Source organism: Odocoileus virginianus, chromosome 5 (assembly GCF_023699985.2).
Source record: "Odocoileus virginianus isolate 20LAN1187 ecotype Illinois chromosome 5, Ovbor_1.2, whole genome shotgun sequence".
NCBI lineage: Eukaryota > Metazoa > Chordata > Mammalia > Artiodactyla > Cervidae > Odocoileus > Odocoileus virginianus.
In genome coordinates, this window is record NC_069678.1 from 78300614 (window position 1) to 78327588 (window position 26975).

The 26975-nt window shown below is 46.2% G+C and overlaps 1 protein-coding gene across 4 annotated transcripts in view; it reads left to right on the forward strand.

Annotated features, from left to right (window-relative positions):
• Positions 1-26975, forward strand: part of AGBL4 (AGBL carboxypeptidase 4) — a 1425416-nt gene that overhangs the window by 1287234 nt on the left and 111207 nt on the right. For all 4 annotated transcript variants that reach the window (XM_070468194.1, XM_070468193.1, XM_070468191.1 and 1 more), the window contains 2 exons: positions 2827-2941; positions 23097-23208. In XM_070468194.1, the coding sequence (XP_070324295.1) occupies positions 2827-2941; positions 23097-23208 (227 nt within the window). The remainder of the gene's footprint in view (positions 1-2826; positions 2942-23096; positions 23209-26975) is intronic.

Consider the following 26975-nt stretch of genomic DNA (forward strand, 5'->3'; position numbering starts at 1 on the left):
GGTGCTGGTCATTGTGGCCAGGCAAGGTCAGCACAGGGCAGTGAGGTTGGCCACCCAGCTTCCATTTCCAAACTCTGCCACTTTTCCTTCTCTTCCTCCACTCTCTCTAGCCCCCAGTCCTACTTTCTTCTGCCTTCCTGATGAAGGATCTGCAAATGTGTTTACTGAATGTGCTCTCATAAAGTCACTTAGGTCAAAGGTTGAAAGTGATGGGGGTAGTAAAAATCAGAATGCAGCCTAGAATTAGGTGTTGTGGTCTATGAAGTTGACTGACCATAGGATCTGGGAACAAGGATACTGAATTGGAGAAGCCAACAAACCAACAACTGAAGCCAACAACTGAAGGGGCAGAGACTGATCTTCACAGGGTGGATTGTGTCTCCCAGAAGGAGGAAGTGTGGTCTCCTCATTTGACAGATAAGGATTCTGCTACTTTGAGGTAAAGGAATGAAGTAGGTGGAATCATAACCTGTCACTGTGGGATGCATCCTTGGGAATCACTGTGTTCTTTCATCTAAGTTTAAAGATGAGCCAAAACTAGAACCCAGGTTCTCTGACTGCTGGTTTGTTGACTTCTCCAACTCAGTATCCTTGTTCCCAGATCCCACGGTCAGTCAACTTCATAGACAACAACACCTAATTCTAGGCTGCATTCTGATTTTTACTACCCCCACTGCTTCCAACCTTTGATCTAAGTGACTTTTATGAGAGCACATTACAATGTTCAGGTGCTGGGACCAGCAGTCAAAATGTAGGAGTTCTAAGTCAGTCCCACAGAATTCTTCCAGATCAATACCTCTATATCAGGATGAGGAAACTGGTCAGAGAAAACTAACAACCAATGAGGAGTCCATGCAGATCTCCAAGTCCGCACACTCTCTGCTTCCTTGGTCCATTCCATGCTTTTGGCCCATACTGGGGGATGGCATTTCCTTTCCACTCTTGCTCTGACATTTCTCCTCATTTTCCACTTCACTTATCACCCCCTCCCCACACCAAATAAAAGTGAAAGATCTCCTCCCAATTTCCTCCTCAATACGAAAGATTCCTGTTGAACTGAGTCTGACCTCTAGCCAAGAGATGAATCTAAAACTTCTGCTTTCCTTGCCCCATGCTCACTCTGGGTGGCTGCAGCCTCCAGTCTGGCTTTGTTTCCTCTCTTCCTCTTATTAGCTGCTTGATCTGCAGCCCAGTTAATCTGGTCATCTGTGAAGGAGGATGGCTCACAATGAACTACTCCATTTCCAGAAACCATTCTCTGAGGCAGTATGGCCAGGCCCTGAGCAATGTCTGGCTCCTTGATGGAGGGCTGCCCCGGGAGCTGGGGTCAATTAGTGGACAGATTAAGCAATTATTAGCCCCTAACAAGGGTGCTTGGCATCATTACCCTGCCTATTTACTGGCAAACTACAGCTTTCATATGAAAACCAACAAATAAATTAGGGCATCTGGTCTACCGCTGCGTCAGCCATGCAGTAAATGATGTCCAACTGGCTCTCGGCTGCCAATGGATTCTCAGCCCAAGATATCCCTCCCTGGTCACAGCAGCTCTGGAACGTGCCGCAGAGTGACTTATCATTCCAAGAGCTAAGTGTCTGCCACTGGGCACATGAATTGTTCTTAGTTACCCCGCTGCTTCCTCCTGTCTGGCTGTCAAAACCTACATATCTGTCAGGGCCCAGCTCAAAGCTTCTTTCTCCTTGATACATTTTCTGCTCTCTCCAGCAGGGGAAGGGCTCTCTCTGTTCTCCTTCTGTGCTTTTGGAAGGGTTGTGTGCTCTCTTGCCACTTTCCAGCATGGCAGGTGTCTCATGGAATGCCAGAGTTCCATTTTGTCTTTTTTTTCAGGTCTCCGAGGAATAAGTAGAAACATGGAGAACAAGAGGATCAGGGCAAAGACTCAGTTCTTGTTTTCTTACCTCCTCCCCTATAGATGTGTGCAGGCCATGGCCACGACATCAACAAAGGTGGTGACAGGGTCAGGTTTGCACTTCAGGACAATCCCTCTGGCTGTAGTGATAAGAGCACCTTCCAGAGGTGGTCGCTGTCACCTAGGCCAGCTCTGGTTGCTTTCATCCAGGCCAGATGTGATGGTGGCCTAGAAGAGAGGTAGGGGGATAAAGATGAGGGGCAGATTTGCTAGTTTCAAAGAAGAGACTTGGGGACTGCCTAACTATAGGAGGAGAGTCATGGAGGAGACAGTCCTAAATCTGGTGACTGGGAGGCAAGGTGGTGTTTGTCCTAGTGAGAAACAGAGAAGGCAGCCAGCCCTGGAGTCTGGAAGCAGAGGACCCTTTAAGTGGGGAAAGGAGCAGAGTTATTGACAAAACCTCCCTGTCTTTTTGTGACTTCTGTTTCCTGGTGCACCCTTCAGCTTCATGAGAACTGAGACCTCTTAAGGTCCTCGGCCCCACAATCATCCAAACTAATGTCAGCCTTTAGCTAGCAGTGGACACATTAGGGAGCAACTATGCTTTTATTGTTCAGAGTTATCCTGCCTCTCCCCTATCTCTGTCTGTCGAGACTCCAAGGAATAGCTCACATGCTGTCTTTTCCTGGAGGCCCTTCCTGTGCTCTTGAGCAGGACACGCTGTCCTCCAGGCCTTGACCTTCAATATTACGTCTTGAGCTGTCTCCTGGAAACAGAGATATTATTTGTAAAATTCACTGGGCAACACCTAATTCATAGCCATTTACCCACAGTGGCTAACAACATAGGCCCCCAAATCACCTATTGATCACTCATTGTTTTTCCCAGCTGAGGAAAGGTGCTCCCTCCTTCCTAAAACATGTTGACACTAACCCAGATGCTTCTCTTTTTCGCAGGGATCATTGACTTCCTCATAAGCCAGCACCCTATTGCTCGTGTCCTACGGGAACACCTGGTCTTCAAGATTGCACCCATGCTCAATCCTGATGGTGTCTACCTGGGCAATTACAGGTGAGGGAAGGGGGAGAATGCTTGGGTAGGGGTATGAAAGCAAGAAGAAAAGGGGCCTGTTTTTGAGGAGGAATTTTCTTCACCCATGAGTTCATCAGAAGTTTCACCCCAGCTCCTGAGGATGTGATGAGCTGATCTTGACTAGCTCATGCACAGTCATGTGAGATCATTTGCAGGAGTTTCCTGGGCAGTTTGCTGGATCAGGAACCAGGAGACCTAGTATCAGTTTTGGTGCCTACTTCCTGTGTAACCTTGGGGAGTTCACTTTCCCTCTCTGATGCATTGCAGTTTCTCTTGCATAATTAAGATAATAATTACTTCCCTGGCAGGGCACTTGTGAGCATCAGTGCTCACAAAGAAACAGTAGCGATGAATGTGCTTTTGAGCATATGGTGGTGATGACAGTTACCATTTTGTTTCTGGATTTCTTCTTGGAGATTATTAATGAAGGAGAGCGGCAGCCTGCATCACGTGGGCAGCATTTCTCTTTGGTGTGAGCATACTGGCTGGCCCCACACTCACTCTTGAACTCTTTCTCCTGGCTTAGCCCCATAATTTACAGCCGAAAATTCCACTGCCCAGGGAACCATCTGCTGAGAGAACATTGAATCCTCTGAGAAAGAGTGTGTTATTAGCCTTATTTCACCTTTGAGGCAACACACTGGCCCAAAGTCATACAACCAGTAAATCATTGACTAACTTCACTGCCCAAATTATACAGCTTGAGAGCTGATTGGTCCTAGGATTCCCAAGGTAATATTCAAGCTCCCCGGCTTTGATGCAAGACTGTGTGACCTGTTGCCTCACCCCCCACCCTCTAGTCTTAGAATCATTGCTCTGGCCACTCTAAGGAAGGACTGGTTCCTTACACAGTTCCTGTTGGGGCCTGATACCTCACCTTCATAAAGGCCCTCTGTCCAGGGCTTCCTAGTCCCTTCCTCATCTCACTTTGTGTGTTTTTGTGTTAGTTGCTCAGCGGTATCTGACTCTTTGTGACCCCATGGACAGTAGCCCACCAGGCTTCTCTGTTCATGGAATTCTCCAGGTAAGACTACTGGAGTGGATAGCCATTCCCTTCTCCAGGAGATCTTCCCAACTCAGGGATCAAACTCAGATCTCCTGCACTGCAGGCAGATTCTTTACTCTTTGAACTACCAGGGAAGACCCCTCATCTCACTAATCCTTCCTTACAAATCAGCTTGTACCTCTTCTTCTGAAAAACATCCCCCAATCCCCCAAAGAGAATTGGCCATTCCCTTCTCTGAGCTCCCACAGGCTTGGCTATTGAATGTGTCTTACCCCATTGCAAGGACCCCACGGTCCTAAAACCACCAGAGGGAAAACCTGAGCCTTAATGGTCCTTGTGTTCCCCAGTGCCTATCATCAGGGATCAGCATGTGATAGATGCTCAAAAAGAGTTTGGTGGATACAAGAAAAAAAAAAGAGAAATGACTTTCCTGATGAAGGCACTGAGATTCAGAGATCAAATGGGACTTGCCCCAGGTCAGTGGCAGAACTCAGACCAGAACCCACATTTCCTGACATCCCATCAGGTCCTTTTGAAACAGAGCTGGTTTAATGCTTTCCCAGAGTGTGGCAGTTGGGTCCACAGAGGCTTCCTGGCACCCCTGGGTGTGAGTTAGGGAGAACCCATGGGATGCATGATGCCTTAATTAAAGACAGTTTTGCTTCCACTTAATTGGCTCAAGTGATGGTTCATTAGCACTGGCAGGTTTTATGGCTGCTGCAGGCCTGGGAGCAGCGCCTTTCCACCTTTCCTGGACAGAATGCAATGTTGGCGATAATGGTAGTGGAAGGACCATTTGATTGATGTTAACATTTCTGTTTAATTACAAGAGCAGCCATGGTTAGAAGAGGTCAGTGCTGTCCAGTCCACATGCTTATTTATATCATCATCTGCTGTCCGGGATGACCAGTTGGAAAGAGGTCTTTGACCTTGGCCAAAATGCCTCCTCTTTCTGGGCTTCAGATGGCCAGTGCGGGTGGTGCTGGGGAGGTAACTGCTTCCTGTATGTCCCCAAGCTGTCCAAGTTTTGTGATTTGGGGCTTTCAGGATAAAAGAATTCCACCCCTCAGAAATGGTGCTGTACTGAAGTTTAAAAGCCCAGCCTTCTCCCAGCGAGAGTATGTGATTCTCATTACAAGAGCTGAAGAAAATCTCTAACCACAGGCATTAATCCTCTTGCTAAAACAGCTCTGAGTAGCAACAAAAAAACCTATCAGTCATGAAAATTCACCATTAAATATTTGGAGGATGTGAAAAATAATAATCAAGTCTACAAATGGAGAGCTTCAAGGTACCTTAGAGGTTCTGTAGGCCAGCCCCTCACAGAGCTACCCTACCGGCCACAGCACAGCGTCCCATGGTTTGGTGGGACTTGCCCAGGCATTGTAGAGGAAGAGTGGATTCACAGTTCAAGTAAATTTAGGGAAACATACAGTTAGGCAAAGTTAAACACTCTCTTCTACACTAAGATTTTTCCATTTTGAATATGCCAATAAACAGAAATCCCAAGAGGGGAATAAAGTGTTCAGTGTTTCCCAAAGAAACCCCTTTCCCCACCGGCCCTCACCTGCCCCACCACCACCTTGTCCCCAGGGGTGTTAGGGGCTATAAAACACCTGGAAAATGCCAGCCCAAGGATTCTGCTTGCTCACCAGTGCCATGTCAGGCGCTCACACACTTGTCTCATTTAATGCTAGCAGCAACTCTGTGAAGAAGGATCTTTGTGAAGCTTTCTGTGCTTGCAAATAGTAAAAATCTACTCCATGCCCTCCAAGTGCCTTTTCTCCCCCTACCCCTCCTCCTCTTTTTCCTTCTCTTTTTCTTCTCCTATGCTAAAGAACCATGTAATCAAATCTAGAAAGAGGAATCAGATTTCCCAGCTTTGACCATGCAAAGCTGTCTGATTCTTTGTGACCCCATGGACTATACAGTCCGCGTAATTCTCTAGGCCAGAATACTGGAGTGGGTAGCTCTTCCCTTCTCCAGGGGATCTTCCCAACCCAGGGATCGAACCAGGATCTGCTGCATTACAGGTGGATTCTTTACCAGTTGAGCTACCAGGGAAGCCCTATATTTAATCATACAAGTACTAATACCATGGTATTTATAGTAAAATAGACAAGGTGCACTCTAGCACTTAATGGCTGGTGACGATACCTGTCCCACGATAGATGATGTACTTTATGTAAAAGAGCAGCAGTGTTTACTTACTAGACTCCTATGTGTGCTCCCAAACTCTGGCTTATGGAAGAAATAGAGAGAACCAGAGTTATAGCAGCCACCGTACACTCTCTGGCAGCCCTCTATAACAGGAGCTGGTGTAACAGGAGATAACAACAGTATTATGGCATCTAATAAAAACACAGGCCAACTATACAGTCTGTCTCACTTTTGTTTGTTAGCTCCGATTGCAGCCATGAAATTAAAAGACGCTTACTCCTTGGAAGGAAAGTTATGACCAACCTAGATAGCATATTAAAAAGCAGAGACATTACTTTGCCAACAAAGGTCCATCTGGTCAAAGCTATGGTTTTTCCAGTGGTCATGTATGGATATGAGAGTTGGACTGTGAAGAAAGCTGAGCGCTGAAGAATTGATGCTTTTGAACTGTGGTGTTGGAGAAGACTCTTGAGAGTCCCTTGGACTGCAAGGAGATCCAGCCAGTCCATCCTAAAGGAGATCAGTCCTGGGTGTTCATTGGAAGGACTGATGCTGAAGCTGAAACTCCAATACTTTGGCCACCTCATGAGAAGAGTTGACTCATTGGAAAAGATCCTGATGCTGGGAGGGATTGGGGGCAGGAGGAGAAGGGGACGACAGAGGATGAGATGGCTGGATGGCATCACCAACTCGCTGGGCACGAGTTTGAGTAAACTCCTGGAGTTGGTGATGGACAGGGAGGCCTGGCTTGCTGCGATTCATGGGGTCGCAAAGAGTCGGTCACGACTGAGTGACTGAACTGGACTGGACTGAAGTTGTGTCTGACTCTTTAGAAATCCCATGGACTGTAGCCCACAAGGCTCCTCTGTCTGTGGGATTTCCCAGGCAAGAATACTGGAGAGGGTTGCCATTTCCTTCTCCAGGGGATCTTCCTGACCCAGAGATCGAACCCCCGTCTCCTGCATTGACAGGTGGATTCTTTACCACTGAGTCACCAGGGAAGCCCTGTCTTTGCTGTCTCTGTCTCACTTACTACACTCTGATAACACTGGCCACTTTCTGCAGTTTAGGTCTGAGATTTAATGTCACTTCACAGAAAGGCCAGGCTTCCCTAGTGGCTCAGAAGATAAAGAACCTGCCTGCAATGCGGCAGATATGAATTCGATCCCTGGGTCGAGAAGACCCCCTGGAGAAGGGAATAGCAACCCACTCCAGTATTCTTGCCTGGAGAAATCCATGTACAGAGGAGCCTGACAGGCTACAGTCCACGGGGTCAGAAAGAGTCAGACATGACTGAGCGACTAAAACACATACACACACACACAGAAAGGCCTGCCTAGATTCTCCAATATAAATTAGGTTTCCCATTACCCTCTTTCAGAGCACTCTGAACTATCCTTTCAGAGCCCTTGCCCCAGTTTGTAATCATGTGCTTATTTATTGAATGATTGTCCCCACCTCTAGACCATAAGCTCCCTGAAGTCAAGACTTTATCCCCAAAGCCTGGCACACAGCCCAGGACAGAACCAGTCTTTGACGCATAATTATCCAAACGAGTCAGTAAACTCCAGAGCAGTGCTTAGTAACTAGGAAATGGCACAGGGGCTTCCCTGGTGACTCAGATGGTAAAGAATCTGCCTGCAATGCGGAAGATGTGGATTTGGTCTCTGGGTTGGGAAGATCCCCTGGAGAAGGAAATGGCAACCCCCACCAATATTCTTGCCTGGAGCTGCGTCCACAGGTAGAGCAATCATCGCCAGATGCCCTCAGCTCCCAACCCTTTACTTTCAGCAACTCAGCCTCCTAACCCTGGTTATTTTGATCTTATGCTGTTGTGACATAAACACTACAATGAGCTGCTCGAATGATTTAGTGAACTTTGGATTCAGAGCCACACTTAGTTCTTGTACAGGGCGTTATACTTAGAAACCACCTTGGATCATTACCACAACTCTTTGAGAAAGGAAAGTCAGTTTTTATTATATCCACTTGAGCAAAGGGGAAACCAAGTCTGCAGAAGTGAAGAGCTGTGTTTAAGGTCCCTTGGTGTGTCCAGGGCTCCCTCCACTGCCAGACACTGCCTGTGTCCTACAGGCTGGAGGCAGAAGCAGAGAACTCGTGGACTGGCTTTACCTACTCTCCTGAGCCTTCTCATCCTGGGGCAAGACCCTTCTCTCCCCGGCTTCAGTTCCCCTCTGCCCTCTTGGAAGAGGAAAACAAAGTGCAGGATGCTTCTCATCATTTAGCAGAAGCCCTGGAGATAGGCTCTGTCAAGAATGGTACAGCTGCAGCACAGACGAACCTGGAGGACGTTATTCTAAGCAAAATAAGCCAGACACAAAAAGACGGATGTTTTATGATTCCACTAATATGAAGTACTTAAGAGTAGTCAAAATCATAGAGGCAGAAAGTAGAGTGGTGATTTCCAAGGGCTGGCTGGTGGGGCTGGGGGAGGAGACTTATCGTTTAATGGATATAGAGTTTCAGTTTTATGAGAAGGAAAAGGTTTGGAGATAGCTGGTGGTGATGGTTGCACAACATTGTAAACATGCTTAATACCACTGAATTGTACACTTAAAAATGATTAAAATGGTACATTTTATGTTGTGTGCATTTTATCACAATGTAAAAATAGTGGTATAACCTATCAATGCAATTTGAGCGTCTTTGGAGAGGATTAGGGGGTGAATCTCAGGCCTGGAAGGATGGAGGGATAAACACTGTAACTTCAGGCACTTACAGAGACAAGAGCCACAGGCAGAGGTCGGCAGGCCTTTGGTGTCCAGGGTGACAGGCTGAGTTGGCATGTTCTTGTTGGTGGCTAGCGCCGTCCTGCAGGAGGTTGGCCGACCCCGCACAGTGCAGCCCGTATTCTCTCTCTCCGTCACCGCCTCCTCCCCATCACTTCCTTTGCAGAGGAGACACCCTCCTTCCCTACCTGTACCCCACTGAGGCTGTGTGATGTGCAGTTTTCCTTGCAGCTGAGAAACAGATTCTCCATCTCCATATGACAATATGAAACTCTGCATTAGGTTTGCATTTCTTAATTAGGTGCTTGTCATTGTGTATTCCATAGAGTCACGTATAAGTAAACAGTCGTAGACCTTTGAATAAATTTATTGGTTTTATTTATGTTTCTGGGCATAAAAATCTATAATTACCAGGTACAGCCTCCATATAACTGGTATTTAATGACAATTACTTTTTGTTACCATAGAAATGAGTCCAACATAGTTACCCATAATTTCTCATTTCCCAAACCTCACACATGCTGAATTGCAATATTACCATAGTAATTGCCTATTAGTCATCATAAAATACGCAGTTACCCAAAAGATATCAGGATGCTGTGAAATTTCTCATCTTTGGGAAGCCTCAGTGCTTCTTGAGAGTGTGGAGGTGGGGGAGAGGAACAGACCTCCACGGGTGGTGCAGAAATGATTCGGCTTTATCACACAGCACTGCAGACCCCGCAGTGGAAACGGATGCTGCTACAACCCGCAGACTTGCAACACATTCTGTCTGTTGGCCCTGGTGAGCTTTACGTAGCAGAGAATGCTCCAGCGCAGTAAATCCAATTTAACTAAGGTTTGTCGAGGGCCTGCTGAGTGTCAGGCCCTGTGCTGCGCCTTAGGGAAGCAGATGGAGATCAGAGGCAGCCTTTGGTAATAAGAGGCTCAGTATTTGTACTAGAGGGGTATGTGTCATGCTGTGGAAGCCTGGACATCATCAGAGCTAGTGTCTAAGTGCCTACTAACCACACATTATATATATCATCCTTGCTAACACTCAAAACAACCCTGAGGTGGAGGTACTATTATGGCCCCTTTTTAATTAGAGGAGCAAATTGAGGCCCAGAGATACCAAAGAACTTGCCTGAGTCCCCTAGCAGGGAGGGTCAGGTCAGGTTTATGAATCCAAGCTGGCCAGGCCTAGCCTGATACAAATTATACCCATGGCTACACTGTATCCTGAAAGCGGGGAGTGCTTCCTTCTGACTAAGGGTGATGAGGGAAGGTTTTTGAAGAATGTATATAGTCCACCAGACATAGAAGGGATATAAGGAGAGATTTTTACAGCAATCATCACTACATATGGCAGAGGGTAAAACACCAGGGGAGATATTTCCAGCACACACATACACACACTTACAAACACAAACATAACACACATATAGATATACGCATAGAGACACATACACATATGCATGTACAGACGCTGTAACCGACCAACCCCACTCACCTCAATAGCCAAAGAAGGAAACATTCTTAACTGTCCAAAATAGAATGGAAAACAAAATTAGCTATGTAAAAAAAATGTGTCAGTATTGTATTTGTTCTTTGACAAGCATAAAACTGTGCGTTTTTCATCAACTGGAAGTGAGCACAAAGATCCACTGCAAGTTGCCTCACCACGCAGTATCTGCCAGCCCCTTCTCACTATGCCTCCTTCCCCACACAGGCCGCATCCCACCCCCTCCCCACCCCACAACCTGCTGCCTCTCTCAGCCTCGTCAGCCTTGGGGTGGGATGGGGCCTCAGAGAGAGCTTGTCCAGGGCCCCACCTAGGGCAGGGGAACCTTAAGAAGTGCCACACTGATGCCAGCTCTGACTCTTAGAGGGTGTTTATATTCATGCTAAACGTGTCAACCATCGTTTCTGCTTTCTGCCCCGAAGGATTAGTCAGGTTTGATCCATTTTTACGTGGTAGCGTTTCAGCTATTTGAGGATTGGGTGTCCCCATGCCTCCTTACTCCTCACTCACTCCAACCACTGTCAGCTCCTTTCTCCTGGCTGAACATCCCCAAAACTTTACAACTTTTCATATGTGATCTGAAATCCAGTCCTCTCCCCGTCCTTCCTGCTGTCTTCTGAACATGCTCCAGAGGTTCATCATGGTCTATACTTGAGACGTGATGTCCAGGATGGAAAACTTATAATGATGAGTGCTGCTGCTGATGATGATGGTGATGATAGTGATGGTGATGATGACAATGATGGTGATGATGGTGGTGCTGATGACGATGATGACAATAATGACGTAGATGATGCTGGGAGTGATGGCAATGATAATGGCAATGATAAATAGCCTATTGAACCTCCCGGATCTTGCCTTAGTCTAGGTATTTTGCATGTATTGCTTTATTTAATTCTTAGAACAACTCTATTATTATTCTAATCTTACAGATGAGGAGTCTGAGGCATAGGTAGATTCGGTAACTCCCGTAAGTTCATAGGGCTAGTTAGTGGCACAAGAGAAGGAAGGAATTATCACAAGCCTAGTTCTGGGGACATACTTCTCCTGGTACAACCTACTTGCCCATTGCTATCTGACATTGACCTCCTGTAGACCTCAATCCTTCCACTTGCATTCCTGCTAAGTCACAGCCGCCACACTCCAACCACCCCATTGCCCTTCTTTCTCTGAGAACCATAGACTGGGCAGAAATCACACTCCTCCTTTGAACAAAGAGGAAACCAAGCCACAGAGAGGCTAAGTAACTTGCTCAAGGTCACACAGTACGTGAGTCATATAGTTTTTCAAGATGAAGCGCAAGTGACACAGGGACCAGACCAAGCCTTACCTCCCAGAGACGCTCTCCCATTTTATATAACCTGAGTGATGTTCCCACAGAGGCTGAAAAGACACCAGGGCTGGCAGCATAATCAGGTGTCTAACCCACGAGTGCACACCGCCAAAACCAATTATTCAAATGAGCTTCCCAGCCAGGTTCCGCAGAAAAAGCCAGATGGCTAGATGTCTATGGAGACTGCTCCCCATCTCTCTGTCCCTTCAAGTAGCCTTTCAAAGTTAGAGTTGATAGTGAGTTGATTTTAATAATTAATTCTACAGTGAAGACAGGCCTCTGTGGGACAGTTACCCAGAATTAGGGGCTGGGGAGTCTGGAGGGGCAAAACATTGTGATAGAATCAAGAGCTTCATGGGTCCCAGTCTTAGTTCCTAAACCACTGAGGGAATAGTGTCAGTTCCATGTGCAATCCTTTGGGGGCTCCCTAAATACCATCAGAAGAAACCTATACTCTTCAGCCTTGTCTTCAAGGTGGGCTTGGCTTTCAGGAAGCTCTTCCTCAGCCTCACCTCCCACTGTCTGCCTTGTTGGTGTTCACTGGTTCAGTGGGTTCTTTGTGACCCTGTGGATTGCAGCATGCCAGGCTTCCCTGTCCTTCATTATCTCCCTTGCCCCATGTTCAAATGCTCACTCAGCAAGTACTTTGTCCCAGGCATCAACTGGGGACCTGCAGTGGGCTTAGCCCATGTTTGCCCTCAGGGAGCAGTGAGATGGATCTTAAGGGGTGAGTGGGAGTTAGTCAGATAAAGAAATTGGCAACACATTCTCAACCAAAAGAATAATACTGTTAAGCAACAACAGTGATTATAATAATAGAAGCATGGATGGAATTTTACAAGTTGTCAGACCCTATTCTAATACTTTTTAATGTATTATCCCCCTGGAGAGGTAGGGGTGATAACTCATTATGCTTCTGCTCCCACTCTCAGCCTACTACCAGCCATGTAGGAGGAGATACAGGGATCAGAAAGATAGAGGTCAGAATGTTAGCTTTATTATTGATAGAAACAGGATTTGGAAGGCATAGCTTATATCTGTGGCTAAAATTGGCCTTATACTTCACCCCAAAATTCAACTTCCCCACCATCCACAATTAAAAGATGCTTGCTTCTTAAAAGTAAAGTTATGACAAACCTAGACAACATATTAAAAAGCAGAGATATCACTTTGCCAACAAAGGTCCATCTAGTCAAAGCTATGGTTTTTCCAGTAGTCATGTACGGATGCGAGAGTAGGACCGTAAAGAAGACTGAGTGCTAAGGAATTGTTTCTTTTGAACTGTGGTGCTGGAGAAGATCTTGTGAGTCCCTTGAGCAGCAAGGAGATCAAACCAGTCAACCCCAAAGGAAATCAACCATGAATATTCATTGGAAGGACCGATGCCAAAACAGAAACTCCAGTCCTTCAGCCACCTGATACAAAAAGCCAACTTATTGGAAAAGACCCTGATGCTGGGGGAAATTGAGAGCAGGAGGAGAAGGGGGTGACAGGGGACGAGATGATTGGATGGCATCATCGACTCAATGGACATGAGTTTGAGCAAACTCTGGAGACAGTGAAGGGTAGGGAAGCCTGGCATGCTGCAGTCCATGGGATCACAAAGTGTCAGATGCGACTGAGTGACTGAGCAACAAAAATCAGCCACAAGCCGAGAAGCAAGTGAGAAGCATTCCAAGTGGAGCAGAGGAGGCCAGAACAGACCCTTCCTGAGGGTAGCAGATCTAACAGGCTGTGCCAGGAGGGCCAGCCCAACGAATTCTGCTCCTTCCCCCCAAGTTGATCCATCAGATAAGTTCCGTCCCCTCCATCAGGAAGAGGAAGAGAGGAGATGGAGGTGAAGTGCCATTCCCCTTTCTTCTGGGGACTAAAAGCCCCCACTAGGATTGAGAAGGGGACTTTCTCCCCCAAACCCCATGAAACTATGAAGTAGGTTCTTGTGTTATCTTCATTTTACAGACAAGGAAACTGAAGCACACAGAGCAGTGAAATCATTTGCCTGAAGCCCCAGAGGAGGGAGATCCAGGAGTCCAAACCAGAGAGCTGACCCTGAGCCAAGTGTTCAGTCTCTGAGACCTGCTGCCTGAACCCCAAGTAAGCAGGAACTCTGAGGACCACCAGGTGGTCTGGCATGGCTGGTACCCATGGTCAGGACTGCAGCCTGCAGTGTGGGTTCACACACCGAACAAAGGCTAAGGGGCAGGTGGAAGCTGACAAACCTGGCCACTTGGAGATTTTACACCAGCCCACAGAAGGGGGTGTATTTTGTAACTAGCTCATAAGACATATAATGTGCAAGGCTTGTGTGTAGAGGTTGGGGGACATGATGCAAAAAGCTGAAGGAATAAGTAAGGACTGGTTTGTGGAGGATCCTGAGTGTCACACCAAGAATGAAACCGTAAGGCCAGCTAACATGTATGTAGCGCTTATCTCAAACAAGGCAGTGTGCCCAGCGTTTACATGACTGATCTCATTCAATCCTTTAAACAACCCTCTGAGGCAGGCAGAATCCATACTTTTCAGATCAGGTCTGAGGCCCAGAGAGGTTAAACCAGCTGACCCACAACTGCACCAGAATCTCACTCAGGCAGCATGGCTCTGGAGTCCACACTTGCAACCAAAGTCACTTCTCAGGCTCAGACAAGGCAGGCAAGGGTCTCAGCAGTTTCCAGACCTGTGAAGCGCTAAAAGACTTTTCTTCCCTCCAGGGCTTCCCCTGCCCTTTTTCTATAAAGAAATGGAAAGAGCTGATTCCTAGCCCCACGGGCAGGGGTTTCTCCCAGGTGGCTCAGTGGTAAAGAACCTGCCTGCCAATGCAGGAGAGGTGGGTTTGGTCCCTGGGTTGGGAAGATCCCCTGAAAAGGAAATGGCAATCCGCTCCAGTATTCTTGCCTGGAAAATCCAATGGACAGAGGAGCCTGGTGGGCTACAGTCCATGGGGTTACAAAGAGTCAGACTCAACTTAGTGACTAAACAGGCCTCAGGGGTCTTTAGATAATGTGCCCTCTCGAGCTTTTAAAATGGTTCTCTACTCTTTGTCAGTATTCTTTACAGAGAGGGAAATAATCCATCAGTTCTGAAATGGACTTCCAACTCTACCCTTACATAGCTATGTGACCTTAGCACCAGTTTTCCCATTTTTTAAATATGGAAATTGGGATTTATGGAATCTTAGGTCCTTCTGATTGGTGACTGGCTCTCAGAATTGCTTTCAGTCTCATTGTGGAAATCCCCCCAAGTCCAGCAGGAGCCTCGAAGGAGGAGGCTGAATCCCAGAGCACATGCTCTTCACGGGGAGGGAGAACGTGCTCCAACACTTCTTCTGGTCCACTAGGAATAAGCTCTGGGAGAAGGGGCACCAGAGAGTCTAGGGTTAGACTCTTTTCCACCCTTTTCCCAGGTGTGGTCTCAGCACCCCCTTCCCCAATCCTACCACCTTGTCAGAAGGACCCCCGCAACAGGGTCAAGACCTTGCTGACCCTTAGAGGTCAGAGCCTCGAGTGCTCATCCTGGCTCTGTGTGAACCTTGGGCACACCCAGGGCCACCTTCCACAGACATGCAGTTTGCGCACCACACACAGGCTCCTGGTCCAGGGTCAAAGTGGGCTGCAACTCTGCTCCCATCTGGCCAGAGCGAGTGCCCACCCAGAGGGGTACCTGTTTCTAAGTTGTCAGCCAGGAATGATGGGCAATTTGGCCATTTGCATAAAGGTACTTTTCATGCTAGGTCCTGCTTGAGGCCCAGTTTCTCCATTTAAAAGCTAAGGGTATTGCATCCACCCCTCAGCTCATATGAGTCCCTCTGTCGGGCACTGAACTGACTCCCAGGGCTGCTACAAGAGACTAGAGTGATGGTTAAAAATATAGGCTTTAGAGCTGGGCACACCAGGTTCAAGTCCTGTCTCTGTCCCTTTTCCTTGCTGAGCTAAGGGCAAACTACTTAACCTTTCTGTTTATTTCCATTTCTTCACATTACTGTGAGTTGGCTATGTACCTGACACTGGGCTAATGCTGAAGACTCAATGGCAAGTGAAACTGATTTAGCTCTGCCCTCCCAGTGCTTTTAGGTCTCTGAGCAAAACATGAATTTGTCCAAGATCATAAAATGACTCAGTGGTAGATCTGGGGCTCAAACCCCAATTCTTCTGAGTTGGAATCTATGTAATTATCTATCCTCCTCTCTGCCTCCACAGTCTGGGCCACATCCATGTTGTGATCATGTAAGAAGGAACATGAGGGAAATGCTTTAAATATCTCAGTGGTGGTGATGGGAAGTGGGTTGATATAATTGCCCCTTGTGTGCGTGTTTGGAACAAAGAGCTCTGCCCACTACCCTCTGTTTCCACTGCAGCAGGGCCCAGCCCACCTGCTAAGCATTTTGCAGCAGCTGTTGATGATAGATTGCCTGGCATTCTGACACTGGCCAATCAATAGAGCTGGAAGTTGCCTCGGGCCAAGAGCAATTGAATCCCAACCTTTTAGTGGCATTAAATACAGCAATATTTATTTTGCTTTTGGTGCAAATATGCTTAATCCAATTCAGCTCATTGATAATGCTGAAAAACTGCTGCGTTTGGGGGACAATTGTGTGCATGCCCCATATATCTCCACTCGTCCATGCCACCCTTCCAGGATCACACGGCCCCACATGCTCAGGGTGAGGTTGATCTGGAGCCACCAAGCTGCCTTCCTCTCTACCCTTTAGAGGAGATGAAAAGGAAATCATAAGGAGTGGAATTAAAATCATCGCTCTCATTCCAGCTGCCATTGTTGCAACAGGGATGAGGTGTGGTGTCCTTCACAAGATGGAGCTGTTTATTTGCCATTTAAATAATGTTCTCCAGAACCATTGTATCTCTGCCATTGGGCAGAGGAGGAGGAGAGCATACAGAAAGAGCAGACAAAGGAGTAGTCTAGCATCTCTTTCATAGATCACACAACCTCCTTGATGACTGGAGGGACGGCAAAGGGTCACTGGGTTCAGTCAGACCTCAGTTTGAATCCCAGCTCTATATTCTAGTGGTTGTCAAATGACCTTCTCAAGGTCACCTCTCTCTTGGATTTTATTTTCTCATTTTTTAAATGGGGATAAATTCTACATACCTCACTGGGTTATCGTGAGAGTATCTGGCATGTAACAAGTGCTTAAATACATTTCAAAATATGTCTTCAAGTAATTACCTGGACCTTGTTTGCCAACCTTCAGGGTATTTGTTCATCTATTCATTTACTCATTTATTCAATAGATATATTGAACCTTCTCTACACTTGAGTCTATGGTATACAAAGTTGGAATGGAGGTGGGCAAGATGACACAGACATAGTCCCCACCCTCACTGGGCTGACAGTTTGGAAGAAAAAAAGAAAGGCACTCAAGAGCATTTCCCGCTCAAGAGAAAGATGTTACATATTACATGAATAGTCCATGGAATTCTCCAGGCCAGAATGCTGGAGTGGGTAGCCTTTCCCTTCTCCAGGGGATCTTCCCAACCCAGGGGTCAAACCCAGGTCTCCCACATTGCAGGCAGATTCTTTACCAGCTGAGCCACAAGGGAAGCCCAAGAATACTCGAGTGGGTAGCCTATCCCTTCTCCAGAGGTTCTTCCCAACCCAGGAATCAAACTGGGTCTCCTGCATTGCAGGTGTATTCTTTACCAGCTGAGTTACCAGGGAAGCCACATATTACACAGTTATTTATAAATTCGACTTTCATAAATTTGAATTTTTTAGAATGGTCCCAATGTCGAATATTCTATCTCACTGGTACCATAAACAGCCCCAATTGTGTCAGAACTTGGGTCCTGATTTTGAGCTCATTCAGAAATTTTACCTTGAAAATAAGTAACAAAATAATAGAAGACCAAGGAGACAGAGGCCCAGAGTAGAAACCCTAGCTTCCACACCCAGGGACTCTAAAGTGGTGATCAAAGGGGTGAAAGCTGGGCATCTAGAGGTCATCTTGTTCATTCCCCTGTCTTTAGGCAGTTGATTTGGGTCCTGAAACCACTGATGAGGAATAACCTGCCCCAGCCCATGACCCAGTGAAGGACACAAGCATCACACTGTTAGGAATGTGTAGAATTTCCCTGACTTTGTACATGCCACCAACTCTGGAATGTTCTCTCTTGTCTTGACTTTAATGAACTTTCCGTCTTCTCCTCAAAGCTCTGAGCAACATGAGAACTCCTAGAGGCAAGGATTGGGTCTGATGCAAATCTCGAATGTTGGGAAACTCATGCAATAAATGTTAAGATGTTGGTAATTCTTGATTATTTGGCATTTCTTTTAAAAACTGTATCAATCTCTTTGCTAGACTGTGTTGTTCTCTTTGTATTTCAACCTAACCTTATTCAAAATGTATGCTTCTTCCAACTTGCTAGCTTCAGAGGTAAAGCCCAGTTACTGATGCCTTTGAATCATTTAATGAGAGAGCTGGAAGGGTCCTTTATGCATGAAGTGTAGCCCCCTCATTCTACAAAGTGCATGGAGCCTAGGAGAGGGAGATATCTTTCCTAACATGATGTAGACATTGAGGCCTGTGCTCTGGTCCCTAGCCAGAGCTCCTACAACTTTACTAAGATGTTTTCTTCAATAAATATCAGTCTTTCTACTGATAGGATGGTTGCCAATAGAAGCTTTCTTTAAAAATCAGCTCAAAAAGAACCCAGCACAGGTACTGTTGATTTAAGAGTTCCACAAATGCTTTAGCTTCTAAAGCACTCCAGGATTCTTGAGGATTGAGTTGCCTTTGAATCCCCAGCCATACTCTGCTTTCATCTGAAGTTTGGATCAAGGAGTGGATCTTTCAGGATATCTCAGCAATGACACTTTTCCTTCCGTTTTGAATCTCACTTTTTTGAATTAGAGAGGCTCCCAGCAAGTAACATGACCAGGTGTGAAGATCATGGAGACCAGAGCCAGTACACCTCCTGGATTCCAGTCTGGGTCCTGTGCAGTACTGGGTAGCTGACCTTAGAAGAATGGCTTATTTGCTCTGGCCATCAGTGCTCTCACTTGAAAAAAAATGCAATCTGCCTGTGTGGCTGGATGTTTCTGAGAACTATATCATAGGATATAGGAAAATGCTTGGGAAAGAGTGAAATGTTCATTCGACAACTACATCTTTAATGTCTGCTATAGTCCAGGCTTTTTGTCAGGCACAGGAATACAAACATGAATAAGACATCATCCTTGCACTCGAGGAACCCATGGTCCAGTGGGGAAGACAGACTCAACAATGACTATATTTTACGTGGTAGCCACCCTGATGGGGGAGCAATGGATGCCAGGAGCAGAGGAAAAACACCCACCATGTGTTTGCAGAGAGTAAGTCAGCAAGCCTTCCTGGAGGAGATGATATTTAGGCTCAGACAATTTCAACAATATACCACAGTTACCACCAGTGCCACTGCCATCACTGGCTACCCTTTATTCATTGTTCATTCTGTCTGAGGATTCTGCTGGGCCATTCGTAGACATTTGCTCATGTATGCAATCCAGGCCAAGGTCGTTCTCTTCATTACACATATGATAAAACAGAAACCCAGAGGGTTTTTAAAAAAGAAATTTTAAAGTCACACAGCTGGTAAGGAATACAGCCAAAACTTAAGCCTAACTGACTTCCAAAGCATCTAGTCTTCCCAACATAACCTCATTGTTCTGTGTTATTCTGTGAGGCAAGGCTGAGACTGATGGAGAGAGTCACTGGAAGACAAATTTCAGCTAAAGACAGGGAAGATTTTCTTAACAGAGCTTTCTAAGAATGGGATAAGTTGTTTGGGGGGATGGTGAGTACCAGGGCCTGGCAGTGTCATGGAAAAACTGACTTGGCCAAGACTTTGCTGAAGGCATTCTTATTTAGAAGAGGGGGAAGTAAGTAAGCTAACCATCTCTAAGGATACAGTTGCTTATGACTAAATCCTGTTATCAATGACAGTGTTCCCTTCCAAATTTTTAGGTGCTCGGTGCAGGCTGGAAACTCTCTGTGGGAATAACACCTAGATCAATGGTTTCACCTGCTTGGTGACCAGCCATTGAGAAGCAGACAATATAGAGGACCTGCTGGAGTTTTCCATAAATTTGCCCACAGAACCATACAGTTAGGGATGCTTTCAGTTAAAGAAATAGAGACTGACCCTTCTACTTAAACAAAAAAAATGAAATTTATTGGAAGGGGCTAACAGAATGAAGCAGAAGCTGGAGTCCAGATTTGGAAAAAGACCAACTAATAGAGTAGCTCTGGAGGACAAAAATAAATGGCTGTTGGCAGGAATAATCTGCCTCTGTTCCACCATATCACTGCTGCGTGACCCAACTGCCAGCCTCGCATCAGCTGATCCAAGTTTAAGTCCTGGGCAGAAGTAGCTGTGGCCTAAGTCTGGGTTTCTTGCTGCTCCCCTGCCTGCAAGGTCATCTGGCTCATCTCTCTTGTGTGGTAAGAGAAAAGGCACCACCACAGTCTCAGCATCTTGTAATGATAGAGGAATGAACTCTCCCCAACTCTGCTCCATCTCACAGTTAGATGCTGGCATTGGCAGAAGAAAATGGACAAATGCCTATGACATTAGGAGGGAACAGAGCATGGATATGAACTCAGATCTGCCTGATTTCCAGACTGGGGGAGAAAGCCAGGAGGTCATTCCTGACCGCCACTGTCCACTGCCCACTCCAGCCCCCTGATGGATCTCAAATCTATCAGTTTATGTTGCGCATACATCGCATAGCACAAAACCATGGCAAAGTACAAGGGGACAGTGTAACCTTGTTGATTGCCACCACGTGCCAGAACCTGTGTGAAGTTAAACTCGTTACATGTATTATCTCATTTAATCCTCATCATGGGGTCCTGAATTGCAAATGGACATGAGCCTGTGAGCAGATCTTCTTTCTCTAGACTATGTTAGACTGTGTTTCTTGTGAGCATGCAATTGTGAGAATGTTCATAAGCTGATCATGACTTCACCTGTTCTCTCAGGCTCTGTGCTTCAGTTTCCACATCTGCAAAATGGGAATAATAATAGCACTCTCTCATAAGGTTGACATTTAATGAAGTATTTCACACTTAGTAAAGTACTTAATTTTTGAGACAAACAATATCAGTAACTGTTCTGTTGACTGTGACCCCTTAATTGTGATGGTAATGATATTGTAAAATGCATATAAAGCTCTGTTTCCACTCCACCATCAGTGAGAAGCCAACATCAGCACTTGATTCATCTAAATACAGAAATGTGAAGATAAAACAGTGAACCTCCTTGCCAGGCATTGGAGGCCCTTACATTTCCCCTCCCACTCCCTTTATTATTCACTGTCACCACCTCCTCACTACATCCTCTGTGATTCGATCAAACCAAATTGCCCACCATTCCTTCAGAAGCCTGGGTGGTTTCATAATTCCTTTCTTTGTTTACACTTTCCCTTCTGCCCCCACCTGCAAGCGTTCGTTCAGTAAGACAAGTCAAGTGGCTTCTCCTCAATGAAGCCTTTCCCCATGTGTCCCCACGAAACATTAATTATTCCTCCATGGGGTTCCCAGCCCGCTTATTTTAAGAGAGGAAATTATTATTTACTCCCCAACCACCTTGAAGGAGAGGTAGTCTTAGTGTTCCTACTGGTGGTCCCCAGTAGAGTCCTTTTTATTTTTTTTCTGAATAAGGTGAGAGATGGGAATGTACATGTAATAAGTTGTAGTAGTAATATAGTGTTAGTCACTCAGTTGTGTCCAGTTCTGAGAACCCACAGACTACAGCCCTCCAGGCTTCTCTGTCCATTGGGATTTTCCAGGCAAGAATACTAGAGTGGATTGCCATGCCCTCCTCCAGGGCATCTTCCCGATCCAGGGATCAAACCCAGGTCTCCTGCTTTGCAGGCAGATTCTTTACGATCTGAGCCACCTGAGAGGGGGGGTTAAATTTTATTACTTAAGGAATAGAGGGAAGGGTTTGGGAAGCAAGATGGAATGGATTAAATAATAGGACAGAGGGATAGAGAGAGAAAAAGGTACATTCAGGCAAAGAAAGGCCATCATCAGTTTTAAATCTGATTAAAAATCTGCAAAGAGCAGAATTTTATCCTACAGGTGATGGAGAATCATAGATGAATCTTGATCAAGAAAGCATGATCATCAGATCTGTGTGGGAGACATTCTGGAGACAGGAGAAGGATGGGCACAGTCATTTGAGTTGTGAGCAAGCACAGGTTTTCTGGAGTTGTCCCTCAGCCTGGGGGGGCCCAGAGAGTGCCTACAGCATATGAAGGTCTGGCAGATGGAGGCACAGACCCAGAGACCTGGGGAGGTACCTCCTCCCAAGGACAAGCAGGGCTTTGAGTCGATCTGGAGGAAGAACAGGAGGAAGAGGGAGACAGGGAGATCAGAAGTCATGGTCCCACTTGTCCTAGTGAAGTAATGAATGTGCCCAAGGGAGGTCATGGAGAAGGTGGGCAGGGTAGCTCTCACTGAGCAGGTGACCTGTGAGCTAAGATTGGTGCTAAGTGAAAATGGATCCTGAACCTATCTGGAGGAAGAGGCTTCCAGGCCGAGGGGATGAGCTGTACAAAAGTCCTGGGGCTGGAAGTACCCAGTGTGTTGGAGGAACAGTAGGAGGCCAGAATCTGTCACGGAAGCAACAGGGGGTGGTGGTAGGAGCTGAGCTCATAGCAGATAACAGAGGGGACCACATGGTTGCTTGTAGCTGGTGGTAAGGACTTTTGGCTTCTACTCTGCATCTAGTAGAGAACCATTTGAGCAGAAAAGGGCCATAATCAGACTTATGCTTTAATAGGATCACCCTGTTTATTGTATGAGAAATGAGAGATGGGTGTCTAGGATGAGGTAGGATGGGAGGTACAAGGGTGGAAACAAGACCAGGTAAGAGAGTATTACAGTACTGAGCTTGGTCCAAGCTTAAGGGGACAGTAGTGGAGGTGATAAAGAAGTGCTCGGTTCTGAGTATATTTTGAGGGTAGACACAATGGACTGGCTGTGAATGTGAGACAGGGAGGAACAGTGGGGATGCCAGTGGTTTGGGCCTAAGCCTTCTTTCTGGCCCTGTATAGAAGAAGCACATGCATCTATGGTCTCAGGGAGTGATCACGGAAGTGAGACGGCTCCACAGAAATGTTTGAACCTCTCCGTGACTCAGTTTCTTTTCCTGTCAAGTGAGAATTATAATAGCAGTGCCCTCATAGTGTTGTTGAAAGTAACTGAATTAATACATGTAAAAATATGCTCAGTGCTGTCTCTGGCCCAAAAAAAACAAAACAAAAAAAAACTGCACTAGGTAAGTGACATAATGACTGCTCCCATTCCTAACTGTATTTTGGAGAAGTGAGGAGCTTGGCTTGTCCTCTGTGTACTGACTCTGACTTTGGGTACTGCCTAGGTGCTCTCTGATGGGGTTCGACCTGAACCGCCACTGGCTGGATCCCTCTCCGTGGGCCCACCCCACCCTGCATGGGGTGAAACAGCTCATCATTCAGATGTACAACGACCCCGTGAGTAACTGAACCTCCTCAGCAATTGCTGGTCTGCCGGCTTGATCTGGGAAAGGGGCGATGTGGTACCGGGACAGTCCACCAGGGGCTGCAAATGAGGAATTCAGGGTCAAAGTCGGGGAGGGACCAGGCCTGCTGGTCTCTTCTCTGAAAAAGTGCCTTCCCCACCCCTCACAAACACCAGCTTCAGTTGTGGAGATCTCATGGGATGAAGGAAATATACCCACTTACAGTTGTCAGGAATCTTGGGTTACAAGCAAAAGAAATACAACTTGAGCTAATTTACAAAGAAGAGAGATTTTTTTTTCCATTTATTTTTATTAGTTGGAGGCTAATTACCTTACAATATTATAGTGGTTTTTGCCATACATTGACATGAGTCAGCCATGGATTTACATGTGTTCCGCATCCCAATCCCCCCTCCCGCCTCCATCTCCATCCCATCCCTCTGGGTCTTCCCATGCACCAGCCCTGAGCACTTGTCTCATGCATCCAACCTGGGCTGGTAACGAGAGAATTTTTTGGAATAATCCCAGAGCCCCATATAGGCAAAGACTGCAGTCTGGCCTCCTGTACCTGTAGGGAACATGTGCCAAGTATTACATCCAGCACTTCTTCCACTAGAGAGAGTGACTCAGTCTCATATTCTAGCTCCAGTTCCAAGTGGATTGTGCTTGGCCTGACTGGGAGGACATGGACACCTCTGCGCAAGGCAACTCTGTCCCAAGAGGCTAGGATCTGACAGGACAGAAGAACCTCACCAGAGTCATGTAGCCAAACTTGCAGTGTATGTTGTAGTGATGAACATATTCCCAGATAAAAGGACCTGCTATTCCAGGAAGAAGGGAAACGGGGAGGTCCACACTGAGTTTGTTAATGGGGTAAGACTGTGAGAAATAGGAGAAGATATTGGGGTTTCATAGCTGAGAGAACTCTCTGAAGAGTTATGAGAGAGGACAGACATCTTCCACTTGGAGCCAAAGCAAGAGGTAAGGCCGATAGAGAAACTGAGCTTTTTAACCATTAGAGTTGCCCAGTGATGGAACAGGTATGTGAGCTGTGAACTTGGCCTTACTTAAAGTGTTCAACTTGAAGCTAAATGACACTGTCAAAAATAGTGCATGGAGGAGACTCAAATGTTTGGGAGACAATATAGTGAGATTACATCCAAGTCTCTTCCAACGTTGATGACCGTGCCTTATGACCCTTGGCTGCCATCAGGTGACAGACATGATTGCTAAGACAGCAAAGGTTCCAGAGTTGGGGTATTTCAGTGATACACCTGTGTACCACATTTTACTTGCTTTCTTTGAAGATGCCAATAAGAATATCCTAAATTAAAGAGCAGTCTTTATTGGCCAGACAAAAATGCGTACATAAAAGCAAGTGTATTTATCTTGTTTTTACAAGCAAGGATTCATGAAAAAGTAAGTGCTTAGGTGCAGAGTAGTTAACTCAACAGCCGTCTTGATCCTCCTCTGGGAGCTTTGCTTCCCTAGGTCTTTTACAGCCCGCCTGCCATCAGGGCTCACATAGCCACAGCTTTAGTATATCTGCTTCTTTCTCCAACTCACCCCTTCTTGTCTACAAAAGAAGCTGTTAGCTGTGCTCACCAACTTCATTATTACCCTGAACTCTTGATCCATCCTGACGAGCTTTCCTGGCAGAGAGAAGATGCTTCTAAATTTTGAAGGAGGTGTCTGTTGTCAACTGAATTCTTCCCCTGTGTTAACTGCAGTGTTAACTGCAACCTCCCTGATAGACTCACCACACCTCCTTTTTCTGCCATCTCCTTCTTAAAGAGAACAGCCCCACATTTTTTCTAATGTGGATAAAAATAGGTATTCAATAACTATATGTTGAGTTGAACTGGATTGAACATGGTAAATGGGGTCACAAGGAGTCGGACAGATTCCAAACAGCTATTCACAGAAGGGATAAACAGACATGACCAAAGAAAAGACATGAGACAGGAGAGATGACAGAGTAGGGGCCACGGAACAAAGTGGTGTTTTAGGTGAATCCCCAAGGAGAGAACTCCGGGGTGGAACCAAAGGGAGGGTGTCAGGTTTGTTAAAGAGAGAGACCATTATCAATCTGAAGTCACTAATTTGCTCCCAGGCAACTGGGCACTTGATCCTGTTACAGAACATGATCGGGGGTGTCAGGGGTATTAGGATATTCTTTGTGCCATGAGTAGGTTGATCATCAGCAAGTTGGTGATCAACACACTTGGAAGCTGAGTGAGCTGTGGGAGCTGCCTTCTCCTGAAAGTCCACTCCTTTTCTCCCCAAGCAAGGATGTGGATGGGGCTCTAGCATGGGACCCAAACTGACCTGGGCCAGGACCCCAGTTCCCTCCATCTCTTCCTCTCTTCTTCTCTCTTCCTTTGCCCAGAATCCTATTCCAGTCTTTCCTTCCTCTTCCCACAAATATTTATCAAGTAGTTTCTAAATACCAGATATAGTAATTGAAATAGTGAACACAACACTAACCCTTACAATCTAGTGGGGAAATGGACATTTAAAAAGTGTGTGCGTGCTCAGTCACTTCAGTCGTGTCCGACTCTTTGCAACCCCATGGACTATAGCCTGCCAGGCTCCTCTATCTATGGGATTCTCCAGGCAAGAATACTGGAGTGGGTTGCCATTTCCTTCTCCAGGGGATCTTCCCAACAGAGGAATCAAACCTGCACCTCTTATGTCTCTTGCATTGGCAGGCAGGTTCTTTACCACTAGTGCCACCTGGGGAGCCCTATTAAACAAGTAAATATTGATAAATATTATAGATTTATAAATTTCGTTGTTGTTCAGTTGCTCAATTGTGTCCTACTCTTTGCAACCTAATGGACTGCAGCATACCACTTTTCCCTGTCCTTTACCATCTCCCAGAGTTTGCTCAAATTCATGTCCATTGAGTCAGTGATGGCATCCAACCCTGTTATCCTTTTTCATCCCCTTCTCCTTAGCTGCCTTGAAGGGGAATCCGGAGGGAACTCCATGAAATGCATATGTGTTCAGTCATATCTGACTCTTTGCAACCCTTAGCCTGCTAGGCTTCTCTATGCATGGGATTTTTCAGGCAAAAATTCTGGAGAGGGTTGCCATTTCCTCCTCCAGGGGATCTCCTTCCTTCAAGGGATCTTCCCAACCCAGAGATCAAACCTGAGTCTCCTGTGTCTCCTGCATGCAGGAGGATTCTTTAACACACTGAACCACTGGGGAAGCCCCATAAATTTTGCTAGGAGTTACCAAAAAAAAAAAAAGAGAGAGAGAGAACTTACAGACTGTTATCTATGAGTTCAGGTCAGTTCAGTCCCTCAGTCATGTCCGACTCTATATGACCCTATGGACTGCAGCACGCCAGGCCTCCCTGTCTATCAACAACTCCCGGAGTTTACTCAAACTCATGTCCGTTTTGTTGGTGATGCCATCCAAGCATCTCATCCTCTGTCGTCCCCTTCTGCTCCCGCCTTCAATCTTTCCCAGCATCAGGATCTTTCCAAATGAGTCAGTTCTTCACATCAGGTGGCCAAAGGATTGGAGTTTCAGCTTCAGCATCAGTCCTTCCAATGAATATTCAGGACTGATTTCCTTTAGGATGGATTGGTTTGATCTCCTTGCAGTCCAAGAGACTCTCAAAAGTCTTCTCCAACACCACCGTTCAAAAGCATCAATTCGTCGGCACTCAGCTTTCTTTATAGTCCAACTCTCACATCCATACATGACTACTGGAAAAACCATAGCTTTGACTAGATGGAACTGTTG